General features: G+C 48.6%; 1 protein-coding gene and 1 long non-coding RNA gene across 2 annotated transcripts; both read left to right on the top strand.

Moving 5' to 3' along the window:
* The first annotated feature begins 279 nt into the window (after nt 1-279).
* Nucleotides 280-8470, top strand: UBE2B (ubiquitin conjugating enzyme E2 B). Its single transcript, XM_062638092.1, has 6 exons — nt 280-440; nt 3645-3725; nt 4451-4476; nt 5479-5568; nt 7016-7104; nt 7904-8470. The coding sequence occupies exons 1-6, from the start codon at nt 397-399 to the stop codon at nt 8030-8032; spliced, it is 459 nt and encodes a 152-aa protein (XP_062494076.1). The 5' UTR covers nt 280-396; the 3' UTR covers nt 8033-8470.
* Nucleotides 8471-19050: 10580 nt separating this feature from the next.
* LOC134173742 (uncharacterized) lies at nt 19051-21517 on the top strand. Its single transcript, XR_009968376.1, has 2 exons — nt 19051-19606; nt 20981-21517. It is a non-coding gene; the product is annotated as an uncharacterized LOC134173742 (long non-coding RNA).
* Nucleotides 21518-22917: the final 1400 nt, after the last annotated feature.

Genomic DNA, 22917 nt, shown 5'->3' with positions numbered 1-22917 from the left:
GAAGCAAGGAGACACGTGGAATCGCGTCCAAAGCTCCACCGAGGAATCAGGCCATGGCTTCAGAGAGACCTGCCCCGTCTGCGGCGATAATGGGGCTAAAAACAGTGAAAATGATGCATTGCTTCCCGCTGCGCCCGGCAGCCTCCCATAGGAACCCGGTCCTGGAGCCGAGCGCCGCCTCTCCGCCTCTATGCGCGGAGGTAGCGCCTCCCCGCGCGCCGCGGTGGGCCGGCCCGGCTCCGGTTCCACTTCCCCCCCCCGCCGCGCCGCGCCATGGGCCGGCCCAGCGGCACGGCCCGGCCCGCCCTCCGCGGAGGGAGCCGCCATTGCGGGTTGTTTGTGCGGCTGGCGGAGGGAGGCGGCGCCGCGGCCGCGGACTCGTTCCCCGCGGCCATCATGTCTACCCCGGCGCGGCGCAGGCTGATGCGCGACTTCAAGAGGTGAGCGGGACCCCGGCACCGCCGGCTGGGGCCGGGGCCAGGGCCAGGGCCAGGGCCAGGGCCGGGGCCAGGGCCAGGGCCAGGGCCAGGGCCAGGGCCGTGTTGGCACTGAGGGCAGCACCGCCCGGCTGCGGGCCCGAGGCCCTTCCCCGCACCGCCGGGGCTTCCCCGGTGGTCCCCGCAGGCAGCGGCGCTGCGAGGAGCCGCATCCGCAGGTCGCGGACCGCCCGTCCGGCCTCGCTCCTTCGTGCTGAGGCCGGGGGCTGGCACCGAGCTCCCGTCCCCCCCCCGGGCCCACCCTCCGCGGCGGGGCAGGGGCGCGGTGCGGGCCAGCCGCTGCGCCCGTTCCCTGCAGGGAAGCGACCCCCGGGGACGGGCAGGGGGGTCCGGCCGGGCAGGGCCGGCTTTGTTCGCGGTGGGCTCCGCGGCGCCGACGGCTGGGGGCGTCTGAGGATAAAAGTTGAACGGCGCCTTCAAAAACAAGGGCAGGCCCCGGGCCGCGGCCCTGAGCGGGGCTCTCGGGGTACCCCCATAGGGCCCGGCGGTGCGGAGCCGGGCGCCGTGCGCCTTGCATCCGCCTCCTCGCACAGGAGTCCCGGTGCTGGGCTCGGGTTTGTGCGGAGCCCGAGCTGAGGTGTACTGGGGGCTTGTTGGGTTCAGGCCTCCCCGAAAGTAGGTATTTGGGACGGGCAGCTGGAAACGAAGCACGAAGAAGTGGTAAACACATCATTTGGTGCAAAACAAAACGCCCTGTAATGTGTTTATGTGCATGCTGCATCGTCTGAAGCTTTAAAGTCGGGAGGAATCTAGTATAACATATACAGACTGCTGAAGAAGCAGTTATTACTTTGCTCTTTTAAGTGTTAATGACCGAACCACAGACTGTGGGCTAATTAATTTCCAGCCTGACATGTAAACACATGTAGAGCGTGTGGGAAAAGGTTGGGGGGGTTCTCCTGTAGCTGTACAGCATGGTGTACTGCCCTGGGGCCGCCCGGTTGTTGTTGGAGGTGAGTCAGCTTTGATATCACATCTTTTTTTAGCATAGCTCTGTTATCCCAGCACCTGAAAATACGTGGGTAAGCAGTTGACATGTGTTGTAGTTGCTTCATGGGATTGCTCGCAGAGCCCCAGTGATGGAGCTTTGAGTTGTGGACCTACAAGGAGTTGGATGCTTTGGGGATGTGGGGCCTTCACCTTGGCTCTGGGTGTTGGTGTTTGCTGAGCAGGTGTTGCTTGACTCCTGTTCAGCCCAAACCAGGATGTTCATCTGGTTTAATGTGTTCTGTTGCCCCAGTGATGTGAACAGGGATTTTGTGCCAGGGCGAGGGACTAAGTCGCTTCACGAGATTGCAGTCAGATGTGGGGAGATGAGTTTATGATTTTGGCAGGATTGGTTTAATCTTGCAGTTGAGGGTGTGGAGGAGACTTTGCAGCTGTGGAGAGCCCAGCCCAGTAACCAGAGTAAAGCAAATTGATTTAGCAAATATCTGACAACTTTGATCCCTCAAAGCTTATGCAACTTCTTCATGTCAGGGTTTTGTGACTCCTCTCTTCCGTACCATAAGCTGTGTATTGGGTCAGCCTAATGTTACTTGTACCTCATGCTGAAAAGCAAACCGTGTGAAGTCTGCTTCACTTTGTTAGATGTCAACTCCTTTTGCATGCTGTGCTTGTCAGGAGCAGTGAGGAGGGAGGAGTTCAACAGATTTTTATATCTCCTCTAATTTATTTGACTTAAACCAACAGCAAAATTCATTACCTTTTTTACCGTCGTTATTGCTGCTAAAAAGGGGCCACAAAACTGCATTTTCCCGAGCTGTTAAAGGTTTCCGAGCACTTTTTGGATCTAACTTCCAATTTCCAGCCCTGGCCACAGCCTTTCTGCAGTTAGCCCTTCTGACAGCAGGGTGCACATGAGCTTTTCAGTCGGGCTGAAACCCAAAGCCATCCCTCAGATGTGTTTGTCAGGCTGAAGGCTTAGGCATTGCTGTTGGCAGGCAGCCTGGCTGTCAGGGAGGAAGAAGTCGCGTTCCTGCTCTCCCGGACCAAAATAGAAGGGGATTTATACTGTTGGGACTGAGCTGTCCGAACTGTGTGTGCTCGGGGAGCCAGGATGTAAACACGGTGCTTAGATGGCATCTGAGCACAAACAGAGCGAGCCTTGCTTCTGGGTGTCACCACAGGGCAATGCCATTGCTTAGTGTCCACATCACATCCAGTTTTATCACAGTGTAAGTGCAGGACACCAGCATCAGCCTGGATAAACTTGCACTTACACACTGATGTTTAGTTAAGAGTTTGTCCCTTGGCCTGCAGGGCTGTTGGTGGTGCTGGTTTCCTACAGCCAAACCTCAAGTTAATGCTCCACAGTGGCTGTTGGAGCAGGGGCAGCCACTGTGTTTTCTGTGTTCTCATCTGACTCAAGAGGAGCTGTCACTGAAGTCAAATTGCACCATGGCTGGGGCTTGCTGGTTTACACCATTCAGGGTCCTTGGTGTGCAGACGGATCTGGATCCCATGCCTGTTGCGATACATATTTCAGTGTGGGCTGGGTTGATGTGGCTTGCAGTAAATAATGTGCTTCTCCCTAGTCCAGGGATTAAGGAGCTAAGAAGAACTTTAAAAGCTTCCATGGTTACTCTAGAGATAAACACATCATCGAGCTGGTTAAAGGGATCTGGACACAAGTTTTCCCTTCGCTCCCTTTAAAAGCAATCAGCTTGCTGGTCCAAACAGCCTTATACTGAATTTAGCCACATTGCACACATGGATCTGAGAGCAGGCAAAGCTCCATTGACAGTCCCTTGCACTTAGTCCCAGTGAGGGTGTGTAGAAGTGTCACTGGCTGGTTCTCGGCTCCTATTTGTGGCTGCAGTTGGTTCTCTTCCTCACTGTGGCAGCCAGCAGTGGTTGCTCTTCCATGGTTCATGATGTAGTACTGTAAATTCCAGCTCGATGTGTTGCTTTGATATTACTTTGCTCCCTGCACACTTAACCTGTTGGGCTGTTGTAACATAATGGTGTATGTGCATTGTAGGCTTGTCTTTTGGAGTATTCATCATCTGCATGTAATGCTTTGTGCATTTTCTGATTTGGAATGAGAAAGTACATATTAAATCTGCATATTACTGTTCAGTTGTACTTGCAGGTGGAAGTATTTCGTTTATATAGAGCTTGTTATTCTGTATTTGTCATTCTTAGATTGCAAGAAGACCCTCCTGTGGGTGTCAGTGGTGCACCGTCTGAGAATAACATAATGCAATGGAATGCAGTTATATTTGGGTAAGAGCTTTTGATGACTCTTAAAATTCTATCTCAAAGGGCTGAAAGTACCAAACCCTGGAGGTTGTTTTTATGGTTCTTCATCTCTTTTATGTACGTAACACCAGCAAACTGACCAAGTGTGCTGTTGTGGTAAGAATCTGACTTTGGGGGTAACACAGGGTGTGTAAGAAAGACAAATGTAGAATGTTTTCATCTTGTTCTGTTGACTACAACTTGCACACGGGTTAATAAATAGGTTAAGCTGAGTAGGAGGTAGGTTATGACAAAGCAGGATTCCTTTCTAAGCTACATAAGAGCCGCCTGTTCTCACCATTAAATCCAGATGTGTTAGCAGGGATTGGATTGATTCCCAGGAGAAGGAGGCACAGGTTCTGTCTGGGAAGTTACATTGCATCCTGCAAAATGGGAATGGCCTTAGTACCCTTTCATGAAACTGAATGTTTTCTAGTAATTTCCTCATTAATTCCATCTAATGATGTAATGACATATGTATTGCTTGGGATGACAGAGGCAGATATCCCAACTTGCAGACTGACCATGGGAAAGTGTCTTATAGACACCACACAGTGCTCAGAGGTTGCCTCTGGATACTTCTCTAAATGTTTAAATCACTGCCTCTACCTATATCTGGGGGAGGATGAGGAAGATGAACATTGACTGTTGTTCTTTAGAAGCCGGTAATGAGCATTTTGTAACTGGAGTTTATGTTTTAAACCTTTCAGGCCAGAAGGGACACCTTTTGAAGATGGTAAGCTGCTGACTTCTATAGCCCTGTCATTCTTATAAATATGGCCAGTACTAACAAGTAAGAGATGCTATCTGTATATGGAACAAACTAAGCAAGTGAAGGAGTAAGTCCTCACAGGTTATACAAATATGTATTTTGATGTAAGCAGTGTCTTGCCGTAGTGGCTGCTGTTTAGTTAGCTGCAAAGCGATGCTTGTATTGAGACCTGTTTGTACATATACAGCAGAGCTTTTAGTGGGGGAAGCTGGTCTGCTGCTGCCAGATGTGTTTTCCATAGCTGAGCTCAACAAGACAATGTGCTTCTCTGGCTTCGTCTTGGTGGCACATTTGATTCATCTCTGTTCTCCTAATGAAGAACAGGTGAAGAATCTTGAGTTGTTCTGAGTAGAGAGCTCGGTGAGGGGGAGGCAGTACTCAACTGGTACATAAACATGAAAGTTGGTGTGTAATGAACCTCCCTTAGGCAGATGAGGAATAATGAGTTTAATAATTATAGTATTATTGCAGTAATTGGCAGCAGATGGGGTTGTCTCTGTGTTGGGTTGGAGGAGTTACAGTAAATTATTCACTGATCCATAGTAAAGGTTTTCAGTGAATCAGTCGTGAGCTCCGAAGGCTGAGATTGCTGCTGATGAAATTCCAGTGTTTCTTTGCTGGCACCACGGTGCCTTCTTAATGAAACACCTTAAAGTCACCAAAATCCATGGAAGCAGCATACTGGGTCACGGAAGAAGGGGAGGGATAATTGCCATTGGATGTAGCTGCCTTTGCCATGTGTGCAGTGAGTCCCCCAGCTGCTGCTGGGTTTATGACTATCACTAAGGAGTAGTTCCATACTTCCATCATCCCTTGAAACACATGGAAAGAAACCAGATTCTGTTGTTTGTTTCTATAATGGTGAGGAGAAATATTGATCATGGAGCACAGAACTTACGTTGTGTGTGTTCCTGGCAGTGTTCTTTTGTTGCTAGTTACCTGATTGTATTTCTGTTTGTATTTCAGGTACTTTTAAACTAGTAATAGAATTCTCAGAAGAATATCCCAACAAGCCTCCAACTGTTAGGTTTTTATCAAAAATGTTCCATCCAAACGGTGAGTAAATACCTTTTATTTAGCCATAAGACTCATTAAATACTGTGGTGTGGTCATGTAGTCCATGGAGCTCCTGAATGCTTTAACAGCTCTCCGTTTCTCTTCACTGCCACCTCCCAAGTGGGTGGCTAGGACAGGATGAAGAATTAAGAGTTATAATGCTGTTAAGCAGCAGCTATCTGTCTCTTTCTAATCAATATTTAGCCACGGTAGCAAAGTTTGTGTGCATTTGGTTGGCTTAAAGAGGCAATTCTGGCTGCAGATTCCTGCCCCCTTCCATTAAACAGCCATCATCTATGTGCAGCCACATCATGAATCAGGGCAGGGAACTGATGCAGCCAGATGTCATTTATTTCTGTCAGGTGAGATTTCAACCAAGTCCATGCCTTCACTTGCTTTACTGTGCCAGCCAGTGTTAGCACAGGGGAGAATGTGCAGCCATAGGGAGCCCCATCCAACCTGGCCTTGAGCACTGCCAGGGATGGGGCAGCCACAGCTTCTCTGGGCACCCTGTGCCAGCGCCTCAGCACCCTCACAGGGAAGAGCTTCTGCCTAAGAGCTCACCTCGGTCTCCCCTTGGGCAGGTTAAAGCCATTCTCCCTTGACCTGTCCCTACAGGCCCTTGTCCAAAGCCCCTCTCCAGCTTTCCTGTAGCCCCTTTAGGCACTGGAGCTGCTCTAAGGTCTCCCCTTCAGGAGCCTTCTCTTCTCCAGGCTGACCCAGCCCAGCTCTCTCAGCCTGGCCCCAGAGCAGAGCTGCTCCAGCCCTCGCAGCAGCTCCATGGCCTCCTCTGGACTCGCTCCAGCAGCTCCATGTCCCTCTTGTGCTGTTGCCCCAGAGCTGGATCAAGACTGCAGGAGGGGTCTCCCCAGAGCACAGCAGAGGGGCAGGATCCCCTCCCTCAGCTGCTGCTCACACTCTGGGTGTGCAGCCCAGGATACAGTTGGTTTTCCAGGCTGGAAGTGCACTCTGCCAGGTCATATTGAGCTTAATGACCAACACAGAAGTAGGTTTTCAGGCACATTTCTATATTGTCTGCCTTGGAGTGTCTCTTAGAGTACGTGATAAGAGGGTGAGAACCGCCACTGTTCAGTGCGTGATGGCTGCAGTAAGCACATTGCTGCTCTCTGGGAGGCCTCTTCTCTGCAGCACAGACCAGTCACACAAGAGGAGCATGAAACCAAGTCTACCAGTTCCCATGCTAATGCCACAATATTTAGACCTTCCTTCCTTTCCTCTGAAGTCTTCTGTTACTTCCAGTAAGACATCTCCTTCAACACACAGGGTGTCAAACTACAGAAGGTTGTGAAACAATTGCTGTCCTCTTCCCTAAAGCATCAATTTAAGCACAGTCTGAATTGGAACAGTAACTCTGGCTTGAACAGTGTGTAATGAACAACCTGTAACATAACTCTGCTTCTAAATGACACCTCTGTTGTACTTACAGTGTATGCAGATGGTAGCATATGTTTAGATATTCTTCAGAATCGCTGGAGTCCAACATACGATGTTTCATCTATTTTAACTTCAATTCAGGTAACTTTGCATCTGTTTGAGCAAATAATTCTGTTGTTGTTAGCATCTCTTCCAGAATGCACAGCTCAGTGGTGGGGCTAGCCAGGAATCTGCCTCAAGGGGGACTTCAGATACTTGTGAGCTAAGCAGTGGCTTTTTAGATCAGGCTAGGTTTTAGACCTAACTTTTTAGGCAGGTTAAGGCGCCAGCCTATGTAATTATTAATTTTGAGCTACAGATTTGCCAGAATAAGGTTTTTGCAGGAAAAAGTGATTTGGATTTCTTTTAACTGTTTTTAGTCAAGACAGGACATCACATGTACAGGCTTGCTCAGTATTTGAAACCCTGAGCTTTATCGTAGAGCCCTGTCCCATAAAGTCCTCAAGGAGGCAGTGCTGAAACCTGATTTACTTGGACTGGCCTGGCACAGCAGAAACGTGCATCTCCTTATCTCCTGGGTGCTTGGTTTTATTTTTCTACAGTGAGGTTTTGTAGGAGGCATCTTAAGCCCCTATTTAGTCCTGAATGACAATAGCAGTATAATTACCAAATAACCAGTTAGCATCCTACTGCTCTCTGGCACAAATGACCACGTATCTGTTAGGTTTATGAACCTGGCAGTGTTAATGCTTATGCAGTGTTTCATTTGAGGTTCAGTAACGTAATTACAGGTGCCTAACCATGAGTTCACCTTGGGTGTTTTTTCACTTGGGCTCTTCTGAGCCGTGTCTGCCCCCTGAAACACGTTGCATTTGAGAGCTGTGAATCTTTATTTGAAATGTCTCTGTTTGTCTCATGTTTTGTTTTCCCCTTTTCACAGTCTCTGCTTGATGAACCTAATCCCAACAGCCCAGCAAACAGCCAGGCAGCACAACTCTACCAGGAGAACAAACGTGAATATGAGAAAAGAGTTTCAGCTATCGTGGAACAAAGTTGGAATGATTCGTAACGGCCGCTTTGTTCCTCTCCCTCCTCGTAATCATGTACCATTTAACTCTCAATAGAAAGGCTGCCACAGATTTCAAGTGCCACAGTTCTAAGAATTCGCATCAAAACTCATTTTGCAACCAAAATCTAAGCCCTCCAGTTTAGGAAACTTTCGAGCTTGTGTATCTTGATTAACGTCCTTTTTATTGCATGGTCTGAACTAAGTTATTGCTGCATAAATTTGTAATATATCCTGTTTGTATTTTTTTTCCAAGTGTATACTGTTGGTGTGGAGTTTTCATGACAGAATATACACATTTTGTAAATCTGTACTTTTTCAAATATTGAATGCCTTATTTTTGCATTCTTTAGATTTTTAAATTGGAGAAAAGCACTTAACAAAGTTTTTATATATAACTATTTCATGTACAACTGTTAAATACATAACCTTAGTGCAAGACCTTCTGCTCTCGCTCTCTATCTCTTCCAAAGGGCTCCTTTTCAGTCCACTCCATGCCTGATACCACTTAACAGAAGGTTAATCCATGATGTAGCTGTCTCCACTGGATGTCTCTGCTTCTGCACCAGAGCTTAACTTGATTCTGTGCATCCTCAGTTGTATGAGGAAGAGGAATTGGTAGCTGCCAGCTTACAGATAAGGAAATAGATGTAACTATTCTGCTCAAAGTCACACATTAAACCAGTGCCAGAGGGACCTTGATGGCCAGGTTTGATGCTAATGTGTTCTAATAGCTTTTATTTTCCAGGGAGATTGTATTTTACTAAGTTGTAAAATGTTGTCATCTAAATCTGTCCCGTATTCAGGTCCTGATACTGTAATATAGCTTTAAATGCCCTCTAATAATTAAAGAGGTGCCCCATTAGTTTCCCTTAGGGGCAGGGATAAATGAATCACCACCAGAAGAGAACAGGCCTGCAGGTTTAATGCAATGATTCTTCAGAACTTGGCTGTGTACCCACATAGCCAGGTCTTGCGTCTGTATCAGAACTTCCACATATTCTAAATAGCCAGTTTAAAAAGGTTTGGGGTTTTGGAAGTGTCGCTGTGGTAATTCCTTACTGTGTTCTGTAATCCAGGCTGGATTCTATAGTAAAGAATTAGGCCTTATTCTTTTTCCTCCCAGCAGCAAAACTGTAATCCCTCTGTCATTCCAACCAGCATTACACATGCATCAAAACCCCCAAATCCCACACCAAAATACAGCTCAGCACTGCCTGAAAAGCAGTGGGAGTTTATTTCAGCTGGAAGAGGAAATGATGCTTTTTTGCAATAGTCATTACTAAAGGTCAGTGTCTGTTAATGCAGTGAACAGGAATATCAATTTATACATTGCACCTGCTTGTGAAGTTGGTTTATAATTCATAGGAACAGCACTGTTAACTTTAGATACAGCAACCAGAATACTCGTCAAACCATTCTGTTTAGTAGTAGCCTGTGGAGGAAACCAGAGAACTGTTGGTGTGCAAAGGCTCAGAAGCATCAATGCAAAGGGCTGTGCACCTTGGTAAGGCAGTTTGTGTTCCTTGAGCTGGTGAATTGGTGTTTGAAAACTCTCTCATCTACATCTAATTATTAACAGCGACCCCAGAGGATCCAATTTGCCTGTTGACTGTGGTGAAATTACAGCACCACCAGTGAAGCTGTTGCATGTCTTAAAGCAGTGTCAGTGCAGATTCTTGTTTAGAAATAGAACAGGGGAAAGCTCCTTCAGAATTGGGCTCAACTTTGAAGTTTGGGGTGTTTTTACATTTTGCCTCCTGTTGCAGTGTGTTTGTTCCTTTGATACGTGCATGAGACCAGATTTGCCAGTCATTAGTCTACATTGATGTGATTACCAGCTGATGTAGCCTGGTTGTAGATGCCTGAGGCTCAGAACATGTTTCTGTGTACCTGAGGTGGAGGCAGTGAATGTCTGAGGACTGGAACTGGGGCAGGAGGTGCAATCAGCGGTCAGTGCTGCAAGCTCAGGGCACCAGGACCCACCATATCCAGGCACGTGAGTGTGTTTGGAGGAGTTAGAGGTTTCTCTGTTGCACGCACGGGTTGGAGCCTGCAGTTAGGAGTTAAGGTGGAAAGGGTCCTGCTGACCATGGAGGAAGGCAAGGACTTGTATTCCCAGTGTACACTGAGGAGGGACGTGCCCTTGTTTGGCCACGTTAATGCTGTGTGATGGATGTGAACATCGGCACGGTTTGACGATGCCCATGGAGGAACTGGTGGCTCCTGAGGTGGGAGTCCTGCAGCTGCAAGGGGTGAAAAAGCGCGGTGCCTTCTGCAAGCCCTCCCAGCGCACACATCAGAAGCAATGACAATACAGATAACGGTCACAGCGTGCTGGTAGAAGCGGTGCGCTTGCGAGGCACAGGCAGTGTTACCCGGGACGGCGCTTCACGGCTCAGCCCGGCTGTGCCGGCTCCACCCATGGCTCCGCTGCCCGCCCATGCCGCTGTGGAGCACCCCGGCTGCTGATGCTGGGGGCTGGCGCCATTTCCCCGCGCTCCTTCCTTCCCCTTCGGGTCCGCTCAGGCGGAGCCCACCGGGGCCGGGCCTTCCCCCCCCCCCGCGCCCGCTGCGGGCCGAGGCCGTTTCCCCGCGCGGCCCCGCCGGCGGCAGCGGAAGGCCCGGTCCCGAGGAGCGGGGCGGGGCCGCGCAGGCGCGCTGGGACCCTGTGCTCCGGCTCCGGCAGCGCTGGTTCGGCCCCCGCGGGTGCGAGGGTCCCGGAGCCGCCCGTAGGTGGAACCAGGGGGAAGGAGCGCGGATGAAGGGCAGCTCTGAGGGAGGTGCTGCTGCTTCCCTCGTCGTGCTGGCCACAGCCGGAACCCTCATAGAGAAGGGTGCCCAGAGAAGCTGTGGCTGCCCCATCCCTGGCAGTGCTCAAGGCCGGGTTGGACACAAGGGGCTTGGAGCAACCTGCTCCAGTGGAAGGGGTCCCTGCCCGTGGCAGGGGGATGGAACTGGATGGGCTTTAAGGTCCCTTCAACCCAGTCCTTGAGTCTGTTAAATGTAAGGGCAAGTTCAAGTTACGGCAGTTCCCAGGCTCACGGTGCAGCGCCGATAAGCGCGGTGGTGCAGTTAATGTCTGGAGTAGTGCGCTGGGATGCTTGATGGTTTAGTTCATTAATCAGGAGCTGCAGTGCGCTGGGGATGGGGGGTAATTAAGGGAGGACTGATGGGCATGCAGATTTTGGGCTTGCAGCCTCTCACGGGGGTTTGATTCATTGATGTTAAACAGTTCCTAATCGCTTCTTTTCAATGGGATCCCTTCTGAAGATCTGAAATCGCTTTGGAGACATCTTTAGATTGCTCATCCCTGTGCTTTTGTGCTTGTGTGCCGACAGAGGCATCCAGTTTTGTGGTGGTCCAGAGGAAGCCAGTGTCAGGGCTATGGACATGAGCCCTTCCTGGGGATTCCCAAGCCCACATTCCAAGCACAAGGATGCCTTCCCCTTAGTTTATCACGCTACCATTCTTCCTTAAGAAGCATCAAACACTGCGCTGCTGCTGCTGCTCTCCTCAGATCTTTGTTCCCTGAAGATACCTCATCCCAGCCCAGTCCCAAGCCACAAGCACAGGGCTCAGATCCTCACAAATGTGATTATCCTCACTAGTGCGAGCCTCCCCGTCGGGGTTCCTCACGGCACTGCAGACAAATGTGTGTGACTGCAGACCTGAGGCCTTAGGCTGTGAGAAGTGAGGAAATCACAGCTTGAGGTGGTCTGGCTGTAGCTCTTTGTGGGAGGTTTTGTGTTAACAGTCGACAAATTCAGTGTGTCAAACATACAGCTTTAAACAGCCAGAGATTAGGAGGTCCCGCATAGAAAATTCATAGGCATGAAGGCAGATTCCCTCATCCCTACAGCAGCATTCAGTTCCATGTCAAATAGGGAGGATGACTTGGTAGATAGGTAGATAGAAGATGGAAGGATAGATAGATAGAAGATAGATGTATAGATAGTAGATAGAAGATGGATAGAAAGATAATAGATAATACTAGATAGATGGATATATAGATAGCAGATAGAAGATGGATAGCTATATAGATAGAAGATGGATAGATAGTGGATAGAAGATAGAAGATGGATAGATAGAAGATGGATGGATAGCTAGAAGATAGATATATAGATAGTAGATAGAAGATGGATAGAAAGAGAGATAATAGATAATAGTAGATAGATGGATATATAGATAGTAGATAGAAGATGGATAGATAGAAGATGGATATCTATATAGATAGAAGATGGATAGATAGAAGATAGAAGATGGATGGATAGATAGATAGATAGATAGATAGATCGATCGATCCTTTGTGTTTGGCTTGTCAGGGTTCCATGAGAAGAGCTGTTGATGTGTACAGAAATGCATGAGGACAGGCAGAGCTGACCAGCCTCCCCACCTGATGCTTCTGTTTGAGCGTTTTACTGCCTGTGGAAGCTGTCCCAGGCAAACGCTAACCCTTGTATGTTTAGAGCTGTGCTGCTGGAAGAGGAAAGGTGCAACCAGCAGGCAATCTGCTGTGAGGTGTGAGTTGGCAGCACCATCTCCTCCACCTCTCCTCTTGATGGGGCTCCACAGTGCCAGGAAGAAGGAGTTTGGCTGCAGTGTGGGTGGGAAGTGGGTGACCAGAGCCTCTGGTGAGTGGCAGAGTGCATGAGCTGTGTGTCATGTATGTCACTGGATGAAACATTGCCTGATTTCATTAATCTCTCTAATGGAAGAGCCTCGACAGAGCAGGGAATGCTGTGCCTCTCTTGCAGGATGGGATTATTCTCCTGGAAAGGAAGAGCTGTGGGTTCAGAATTCCTCAGGGAAGGAATAAACTCAGCCTGTGACTGCTGTGTAAGTGTAGAAAAGTAGGAGGGTGCCACCGCCTCCTGTGTTTTGAACACACTGGCTTTGGTCCATGAAGACCAAAAGAAGGATTTATGGCATACTCCTCTATGGAATATGTCCTGCTGCTGTGCCTGCGATGGCTCAGGGATCCTTCTTGGAATGGCTTTAACCTGCCAGAGGGGAGACTGAGATGAGCTCTCAGGCAGAAGCTCTTCCCTGGGAGGGTGCTGAGGCGCTGGCACAGGGTGCCCAGAGAAGCTGTGGCTGCCCCATCCCTGGCAGTGCTCAAGGCCAGGTTGGACACAGGGGCTTGGAGCAAGCTGCTCTAGTGGAAGGTGTCCCTGCCCGTGGCAGGGGTTGGGGCTGGAGGAGCTTTAAGGTCCCTTCCAACCCAAACCACTCTGGGATTCTGTGATTCTTTAGAAATCTCTTCATATTAGAAGAAGAATGAGGTAAGAGGCAAAGGAAAAAGGAGCTAAATCTAAAGAAAACCCCATAAAAATATGTAGAACCAAAGAATAGAGCCATGGACCCCCCCTGTGCTGCTCTGCTCTTGCAGTGCATTCAAAGGATAGAAGTTGCTATTTTAGAAAAGAATATACCTGGGGTGCTGTGTGTGCATGCACACAGGAGAGGAGAGGGCTTTTGGACTTGCTTATTATGGAAACCACATAATTAGGTGGTGCTATTGAAAGTAAACAGGGTTTAGGGGTTGATTTTTTTCCCCTTAGCATTGTTACTGCACCTCGAGTTCATCTCGCATCCCAGCTACCAGGAGCAGAGAACAAAACACAGGCAGAACTTTGTAGCCTCTCCAATAATGACTGTAATTAGCATCACAAGCTATGGAAATTGCAATATTCCCTAAAGGTTTCTTGTCATTCTCCCATGTTTCTGCAGGGCATATAGAGGGGTTTTAACACAGGGCATCTTCTGTCTCTGCTGCTGTCCCACGGATGGTAACGTTCCAGCCGCCGTGACTGCACGAATCCATTCTCAATGCTCGGCTCAGAGTCGTGTTTCGGAGCCGCTCCGTGTGAAAGCTGTGTCCTGCCCAGGGAGCAACGGCGCTCCTCTGAAACACTGGATGCTGTTCAGTGTCCACAAGGGAGCTGTTCTCCGTCTGATGTGGTCGGAGCACAGAGCGTGGGATTTTCTGAGCGAGGGAAAATGTTAGGAAAAGCAAGTGCTGGGGTTTGGAAAGCCGGAATGGGGAAGTTTGCATTGGGACTTGTCATAAGAGAAATTATGTTCTGCCTTTCAAGATGTGCCAGGGCCGGGTCCAGCTCCGCTATAAAGGCAGTATTATGGTATAGCACTGAGTGATTGCATAGAGATCTCATTGCAGAGGCTGTTAGCACTGAAGGTGGACAGACTTCACCTCCCCAAGCCTCCACCTGTGGCACAGGATGTTCGGTCCCCGGCTCGTATGACTGAAAAGATCTTGTGTTTCTCTCCCTGTTTCCCAGTTGGGGCCATGAACCGCCGTGTCTGATTCATTTCCAAGCTGAATCATTTTGACAGCTGCCAATTCGGTACACATACCATAGGCTGAGCTGGGGAGCTGCCCAGCGGGGCAGGATGCTGCAGCCCGGGCACGGCTCTACCTGGCACAGGAACACCTCTGTAGCCCTATAGCTTGGGCACAACAGGGAGCCAAAACAGGCATTCACTGGGGGCTGGTTGGTCAAAGTAAGGTGCTCCCAAGCACCTTATCCTTTTTATGATAGAATCCCAGACTGGTTTGGGTTGAAGGGACCATAAAGCACATCCAATTCCAACCCCCTGCCACGGGCAGGGACCCCTTCCACTAGAGCAGGTTGCTCCAAGCCCCGGTGTCCAACCTGGCCTTGAACACAGCCACAGTTTCTCTGGGCACCCTATGCCAGTGCCTCAGCACCCTCACAGGGAAGAGCTTTCTTATTATCTAATGTAAACCTGTCTACATACTGACCCTACATAAACCTTTGCTTACAAATCAGTGAACACATCCGTGTTCTTTTCAGAGCTGGGTTGAACTTGGAATTGCTCCATCTCAGCATCAGATTATTAGTAACTCTTAATATGATTATTAAAATGATTATTAGTTCATCATCATCCCCATAATTTATTGTATCATTTTATCCCCATCATCATCATTTATTATCTCTATTTCTGTTCATCTTGAAGTTTATTTGGGTGTGGAGAGACAATTATGGGTTCGGGTTTAGTCCAGAATTCAGCTGCAATATCCACTACATGTAAGCGTTGGTGTTTTTATTACTTTACATTACCGCTATCGTGATGGGAATAGAAGGATTTCATGCTGAAATATGGCACTTCACACAGACTGAGAGGGGAATTGTCTTCAATGACTGCCCAAGCCCGGCGAGAAGGCAGCAATGCCATCCCTTCTGAATTAATTATGAACCACACAGCTCTTGCTATTATCTGTTTACACATTATTGGCCTTGTGATGTGCTGGTGAGAGATTTCCTTTCACTGTCTGGTCCAACCGTACGTTAAGTCCCAATTTCATTAAAAGGGCTGCTCGCTTTCCTGGTTGAAAGGGTCATTGTGTTAGTTATTACAGTGTTGTCTTTGTGCTCGCTCCCCCCAAATTCCAGTAACTGTTTTGTAGGGAAGTTTGAAAGTGAACTTCTGCTGCCTGTGAAAGCTGCTTCATTGACTTTATTGACTCCGGAGCCTCCAGTTCTTTATCCGCAGAGATCTTTAAAAGGACACTCAAAACTTCCAGCCAAAGCTTATAGAACTTGGTACTTATAGTTAAGTATTATAGACCCGATGCTGTTCCCATGGAGACCTAAAGGAATGTTTCCATTGAATTCAGTGGTAGCAAAGCATACGCTTTAGTAAGTGGGGAAAGGAGTAGCCTGGAGAACTCAATTTGTTGTTCCCGGGCCTGTTTGTGTGCTTGCTCTTCTGTATAAGGACATAAACCAGGAGAAATTATAGGTGTTTGCATTGCAGTTCGTTTGCTTTGTCTCGTGTGTCTGTAGGGAAGGGGTGTGCGGTTACAGTGTGATAAGGCACGGCTCTCCTTCTTTCACTCCTTGCTGTGTCTTGCCTTGGAAACCGGGATGCAGGGAGAGGGTTTCGGTCTTGGACAGGTCAGTGATGGTACAAGTGGGTACTGGTGGGAGGCAGTGTTAGTGCCTCCCTCCCTCTCAGGGCACTCTTTAATGTGAACTTGTGAAAACACCAACTTCCAATGAAATTCCAATGGTTTACTACTACACAAAGAGACCATGGAATCCCAGACTGGTTTGGGTTGGAAGGGACGTTAAAGCTTATCAGTTCCAACCCCCTGCTTTGTGTATGCAGATCCTTGGTAATGTCCAGAACAAGAGAAAATCAAGGCCTCCGACTGTACAATCCAGTGCTGGAAGTTGGTTTTGGTGGAAGCTGTGCCATGAAACCCTTGGCTACTGAAGTCAACAAACAGATTTCTGATTGACTTAAATGGAGCGAGGATTTGGCCTATAATGAAGTCCTTTCATTTTGGCTCACTGAGATTTCTCTTGTTCTTTCTCAGTGCCTTATGACACATTCACTCCATCCTTGCCTCAAACAAAGAGAAATTATACTTATCATGGTCTCCCTTTAAGTATTTTCTATTTGAAGGCCTACTGAAAGGACTCCAGAGGCAAATTCTTGGTTTAGAAGTTGCTATTTATGTCTAGACACATCTGAATGTCGTTATGCTTTGAATGTTCTGGATTGCTTGCCGTTTTCTTTGTGAGGATGCATGAGTCGAGAGAGAGGGAGCATTGTATCAAATTAACTTGAAATAAGCTGTAACCAGCTCAGGGTTCTGCTTGTTGCAGCTGGCTCCCCTGATACATAACAAAATGAGCAGCACCACGAGTAACATTCATATTTATTGGTGTTTTAAAGCAGAGTGGGAGCGAGTTCTCAATGCCTGATTCTGTTGGTATATTACTGTTGGAATCACTGGTCATGGCCTGGAGCCTAAATGCTATGGGCTGTATATGAGCAAAACCAATGTGTTGTCTTTATTCCAAGGAGCTTTCAGCCTGGTGACAGGGAGCAGAGGCACAGAGGGAAAGGGAATAACAAGATGATAGTTACTGCCAGGGAAGCCAGTGGTCTCATTATTGCTGGTTAACTATCAAACATCGTAATAAATGAATCGATGAGTTTGGTAATTTGTGCATTTCATTTCAAATAGCACTGCAGTTATGCACACCTGAAGTGAGAAGCCAGATTGTCCTCGGTGTGTGCATTTCAGCTCCAAAGCCAGGTCACACAGTGCAGTGGTCATAGACCTCCACCTCTTTTTCTGCAGTTCTGTGTTTCTCATAGGATTCTTCAAGGCATTCTAAAGCACTGCAAGTTAAATCACTGCTTGGTGGTGGTCTTGTCTGCAAACCATGTTTGCTTACCAAGGGTCAGCACGGAACCTGCCTTTATCTCACAGCAGCTCTGTAGTTCTGCTGATGCATGTTCCTCCCTGTGAGGGTGCTGAGGCGCTGGCACAGGGTGCCCAGAGAAGCTGTGGCTGCCCCATCCCTGGCAGTGTTCAAGGCCAGGTTGGACACAGGGGCTTGGAGCAAGCTGCTCTAGTGGAAGGTGTTCCTGCCCGTGGCAGGGGTTGGAGCTGGAGGAGCTTTAAGGTCCCTTCAAACCAAACCAGTCTGGGATCACCTCCAAGCCTGCAGAGGTCAGGTGTATGCAGGACAAGAGCGAGGCTCTTTGGGTTTAATCACTTTAAAGAATACAAAATGTCATTAAATCTCTTTCCATCACTTTATCCAACTTAACTGTCTTCCTCCTGCTGGGCTACAGTCACTTTTAAAGGACGGAGGAGGTATTTCAAACCCATGATCAAAAGAACCTTTTCCTCTTCTCACATTCAGAGTGTGGAGCCTATGAAACATTTATCCAGGAAATGAAATATTAGGGCCTGACAGCTACCTCTGGTGTCACTGAGTAAGCAGGTTATCTGGAGATTCCTAGTGCAAACAAGCCAGGGCTTTGATGGATACATGAGTAATACCACTACAGGCGTTGGAAAGCTCAATGAGGTTGGTGCTGAAGATACACTCACTGCAGCAAGTATAATACAGCCTGAAAACTAATAGTCTGTTACAAGGAGAAGCATCTTTCTTAAGTGTGTTTCTTAAGCAAAGGATAGCAGAGCATTCTGCTTTAGAGTGTCTTATTGTTGAGCAGGGGGGTTGGATGCCATGGAAAGAGACTGATGTGCGGCAGCTTAGATTGTAGGGAATTGTGCATGGGGATCAGTGGAACGTTGCAGTCTTACACGGTGATAGCTTTGTGTTTGGCATTGGGTTTGTGTGTGATGTCCATCTGGGATTTTGGCACTTGGCTTTCACTCGGTGGTGGTGTAAAATGACACTGGGAAGTGAGCTCTGAGACCTTAAACTCTAGTGACATTGCTTCAACTGTCAGGTTCTTCAGCAGTGGATCACTTGTGGTGGTGGGATCCTCAGTAACAAAACGGCTTCACGCTGCCATGGGATGCAGGGGGAATCTCCCTGCGCAGGGAAGCTGATAGGGGAGATCTGAGTCACGGTGACGGCCTCAGCCAAGAGGCAGGCGGTGAAGTGGAGCATGCGAGGAGCTCAGAGGAGGTGAATTGATGATCTGCTATTTATAGATGCACCAAGAAGCTCAGAGACAGGATCGCCAGGCAGGGCTTGCTCTGGAAATGATTCCCTGTCAGAGCTGCAAGCGAAACACAGTGTGGAGCTGGCACGGTCTGAGGGTGCCCTGGTTGTGTGAACACGTGGACGTGCCACAGGAGCAGCTTTTGGTGTGAGAGCCCGAAATACAGCTGGTTTAGCAATACAGACACTGCTGCATTTTATCTGTCTCTTCCTTGGTGAGTGTGTTTTGGTTTTATAGGGAAAGAATGGACCGATGCTGTGTGTCCTCCACAGCAAGAGCAGTCGCCTCTTGTTATTGTAGGGTATAATTCAGGAGCTACTTTGGTATGGTTATTTCCTGGATGATTCTCTCTCTTGTTATTCAAATCTGGAAACTGGAGTTATAGAACTTAAATACCATAACCTTGCCTTCATAAGAGACGATGATCACAAAGTCCAGTTGCATCTAACTCAGCACCATCAGCTTGAATTAAAAGCGGTCATAGAATCCCAGATGGATTTGGGTTGGAAGGGAGCTTAAAGCTCATCCAGTCCCAACCCCTGCCACGGGCAGGGACCCCTTCCACTAGAGCAGCTTGCTCCAAGCCCCTGTGTCCAGCCTGGCCTTGAGCACTGCCAGGGATGGGGCAGCCACAGCTTCTCTGGGCACCCTGTGCCAGCGCCTCAGCACCCTCACAGGGAAGAGCTTCTGCCTAAGAGCTCATCTCAGTCTCCCCTGGGGTAGGTTAAAGCCATTCCCCTTGTTCTGGCTCTACAGCCCTTGTCCAAAGCCCCTCTCCAGGTTTCTTGTTGTCTCAATGAGGTATTTTCTGCCTTTCTACTGCAAGAAACCCCACATTTCTCTCCCTAAGTGACTGGCTCTCGCTCTGCTGCTGCTCTGGCTTACCCCATGTGTCCATCAAAGTCAAGGATCAATGTCATGCTTGTTTCAGAGATGCTGAATTGAGTGCTTAGGGCCCGGCTCTGTGAGTGTGCCCGCTCTCAAATCCCAGTGAGCTCAATGAGCGCGGAAGGAGCTCATCACCTCTGTGGATCAGGCAGATACCGAAGGCAGTGAAGCCTCGCTGAAGCCCATGTTGTGCTTAAAAAGGTCAGTGCCATATTGACAAAAGCCTGTGAAGGGTTGAATTGTGCCTTGATTGAGATGATACTGGAAGCAAGGCATGTGATTGTGCTGATGTTGACATTATTGCCTGGGAAAGTAACATTCAGGCATGTATTTGCGATGGTTTCACACCACACAGAGCTGTCAGCCTGATTTGTATTCAACTGCTGCATATTGAGGCTGGTCATCGCTCTTGTAAATGGGAGATAGGAGGGATTGCTGTAACAGAGAAAGATTTCCTCTGGTTTAGGATAGATTTTAACTGTAGCCCTCTGACTCCTGATAACTGATAACTGGCATTCGCTGCCCTCCGCTCCGGGTGATTTATCCCATGATGCGCAGGGAGGAAGGAGACGGGCTCCGGCTCCATTCTTGTTACCAGGAATTGTGCACCTAATTCTCTGTGCATTGTACTGAAAACGAACCAGTGAGATGTGTTCTGCATCAGCAAAAAGGCTCCCTCATTCAGCTGGATGGAAAACGTGCCCGCTGGAACTTGGGAGGAAAGGAAATCGCTGGGAACGGTTTCTTTAAGCAGAGCCTGTTGGGTTTTTTCCTTCCATTTTTCGCTGAGAGGGAAGATTCTGCAGAGGGGTTTTATTCCCCTCCTCCTTTTTCCTCCCCAGTTGCAAGCCTTCCAGTCGCATGCGTTTCTGCTGCTTCCAGCACTTTTCATTCTCATGGCAGCTTTTCATCTCTTCACTCGCTCACGGCTAAAACAGTCCCTGCAACAGGAACCCCAGTTACTTGCTCCCCAGAATAACTGCACCCATTTGTTCCCACTCTGGTCCTGGAAAGGGCTTCCTCGTGTCCCCCCCTTTGATGGATCCATCCTCTGCTTCATGCAAATACCTTCTCTGCGGGTGTCAAAGCCGGGTGATGGCACCGTTCTGAGGTGTATCCTCAAGTCATTCGTAGCTAAAACATTGCCTAAATGGGAATTCCTCTTAGGACTGGAATTTTCCTGGCTGGCTACTGAATTAATACAAATGCACCTGCATATGCATAGTTATGTTAATGCACATAATTCTGTCTGAAACCCCACAGAAGTATTGTTAACCACAGCACAGAGGCTCAAAACAAGCACAGGGAATGGAGCATCTTCATCTCATGCTGTTCATCCCGAAGTTGTTATAATAACCAGGATAACCCATTCCGGTTGGGATCTCCTCACCCACCATTGGGATAGCCACTGCCTACATCCTGGGTGGTTTTTCTGTAGCAAAAGATATAATACAGAATCCCAACTTGGTGTTTTATACCGAAGCAAAGTCATTTATATGCTGTGTGATGTTATAAAAGCCTCCTGCTTTTTATGATACCTCGAGTTGTTAAATGTAGACCTCCTCTTCTTCATAGGATCACAGCCTGGTTTGGATTGAAGGGACCATGAAGCTCATCCAGTTCCAGCCCTCTGCCAACTGTACCATGCATCGTGTGCCAGGGAGAGGAGCACAAGAGGTGCTGTGGGGAGAGCAGAGCATTACACAGAGCTCCCCATGTCCTCACCAGCACATCTACAGGAGGAAGCTGCCTCGCTACAACTGATCTCTACATTTAAATCAATACAAGTGATATCATTTTTGCCTGCTTTGGTTGGGAACACATTTGACTAGCCCATAATAAGCTACTTTATATGGAAATCAGTGTCCGTGCAGTCCCTTGCTCCTGCTGAACTGTATTGGTTTATGGATTCATGTTCAGTTCTGCAGCAATACAAGTGTTTTCTGCAGCAAAGCCCTTGGAGAGTCATCAGCCTCCTATGGCATCAAGGCGTGGAAATCTAAAGTGAAGGTTTAGGACATCTCAGCTGTATCAAAGTTATGAATTCTGCCTGCATTCATGAAGCTGTTGTGTTATTTAATGCTTCAATGCCTAAAGGTTTGTTTCAAAGTTCGTGTTGCCTGCTTCAGGCCTGAGCTTAAAGAGTTGTGAAAGGAGCAACCCAGTGTCATGTATTTTAATAACCTGCCGGAGGGAGGCGAGGAGGATGCTGACCTGGGTGAAAGGCAGTGGGAATCATAGAATCATAGAATCATTATGGTTGGAAAGGACCTTAAGAACATCCAGTTCCAACCCCCCTGCCGTGGGCAGGGACACCTCACACTAAACCATCTCACCCAAGGCTCTGTCCAACCTGACCTTGAACACTGCCAGGGATGGAGCATTCACAACTTCCCTGGGCAACCCATTCCAGTGCCTCACCACCCTCACAGGAAAGAATTTCCTCCTTATATCCAATCTAAACTTCCCCTGTTTCAGTTTTAACCCGTTACCCCTTGTCCTGTCACTCCAGTCCCTAATGAAGAGTCCCTCCCCAGCATCCCTATAGGCCCCCTTCAGATACTGGAAGCTGCTCTGAGGTCTCCACGCAGCTTCTCTTCTCCAGGCTGAACAGCCCCAACTTTCTCAGCCTATCTTGATATGGGAGGTGCTCCAGCCCCTGATCATCCTCATGGCCTCCTCTGGACTTGTTCCAACAGTTCCATGTCCTTTTTATGTTGAGGACACCAGAACTGCACACAATGCTCCAGGTGAGGTCTCACAAGAGCAGAGCAGAGGGGCAGGATCACCTCCTTCGACCTGCTGGTCACACTCCTTTTGATGCAGCCCAGGATACGGTTGCTTTCTGGGCTGCAAGCACACACTGAAGCCGGCCCATGTTCATTTTCTCATCAACCAACACCCCCCAACTCCTTCTCCACAGGGCTGCTCTGAATCTCTTCTCTGCCCAACCTGGAGCTGTGCCTGGGATTGCTCCGACCCAGGTGTAGGACCTTGCTCTGGTCTCTGGAAGGGGCTGAGCAGTGGAGACACCCCAGCAGAAAGGATAAAGGCAAATGTGTATTTCAGTGCAGTGAGGAGGGGATGTACCTGGCGATGGGCACAGACACATTGAGGGCAGGAATCACAAAGCAGCTTGCGACCAGGGAGCCAGGAGGCTTATGACAAAGTTAAAGCAGAAGCCGAGCAATGATGTGGGTTCTGAAGGGCTTAGAATTGCCTGGAGATGCTTAATGCACCACTTAAATCTGTGCGTACGCTCGGGCTGTGGGTGAGTAAATGCCTTGTGATCCTTTAGCCCTTCCTCCGAGAGCCCTGTGTGCGCAGCGCTGCTTCAGCCTTTATTCCTCAAGGGTTAAACTATAAACTGAAGTACCCTCAAGTGGGGAGCTCAAGTGAGGGTGGCTTTAAGTACCCATCAGCCTTATAGCAGCTGGAATGCAGAGGCTCATTCCTGAGCAGTAATATCAGACCCTGCGCACAGAAACCATGGTTGGTGTCTGCAGAGACTC

The sequence above is a fragment of the Pezoporus occidentalis genome, unplaced genomic scaffold (genome assembly GCF_034315485.1).
Source record: "Pezoporus occidentalis ecotype Australia unplaced genomic scaffold, CSIRO_AGI_Poc_V1 ctg55, whole genome shotgun sequence".
In the NCBI taxonomy this organism is placed as follows: domain Eukaryota; kingdom Metazoa; phylum Chordata; class Aves; order Psittaciformes; family Psittacidae; genus Pezoporus; species Pezoporus occidentalis.
The sequence above is the reverse complement of the archived record's forward strand: the minus strand, read 5'-3'. Positions and strand labels throughout refer to the sequence as shown.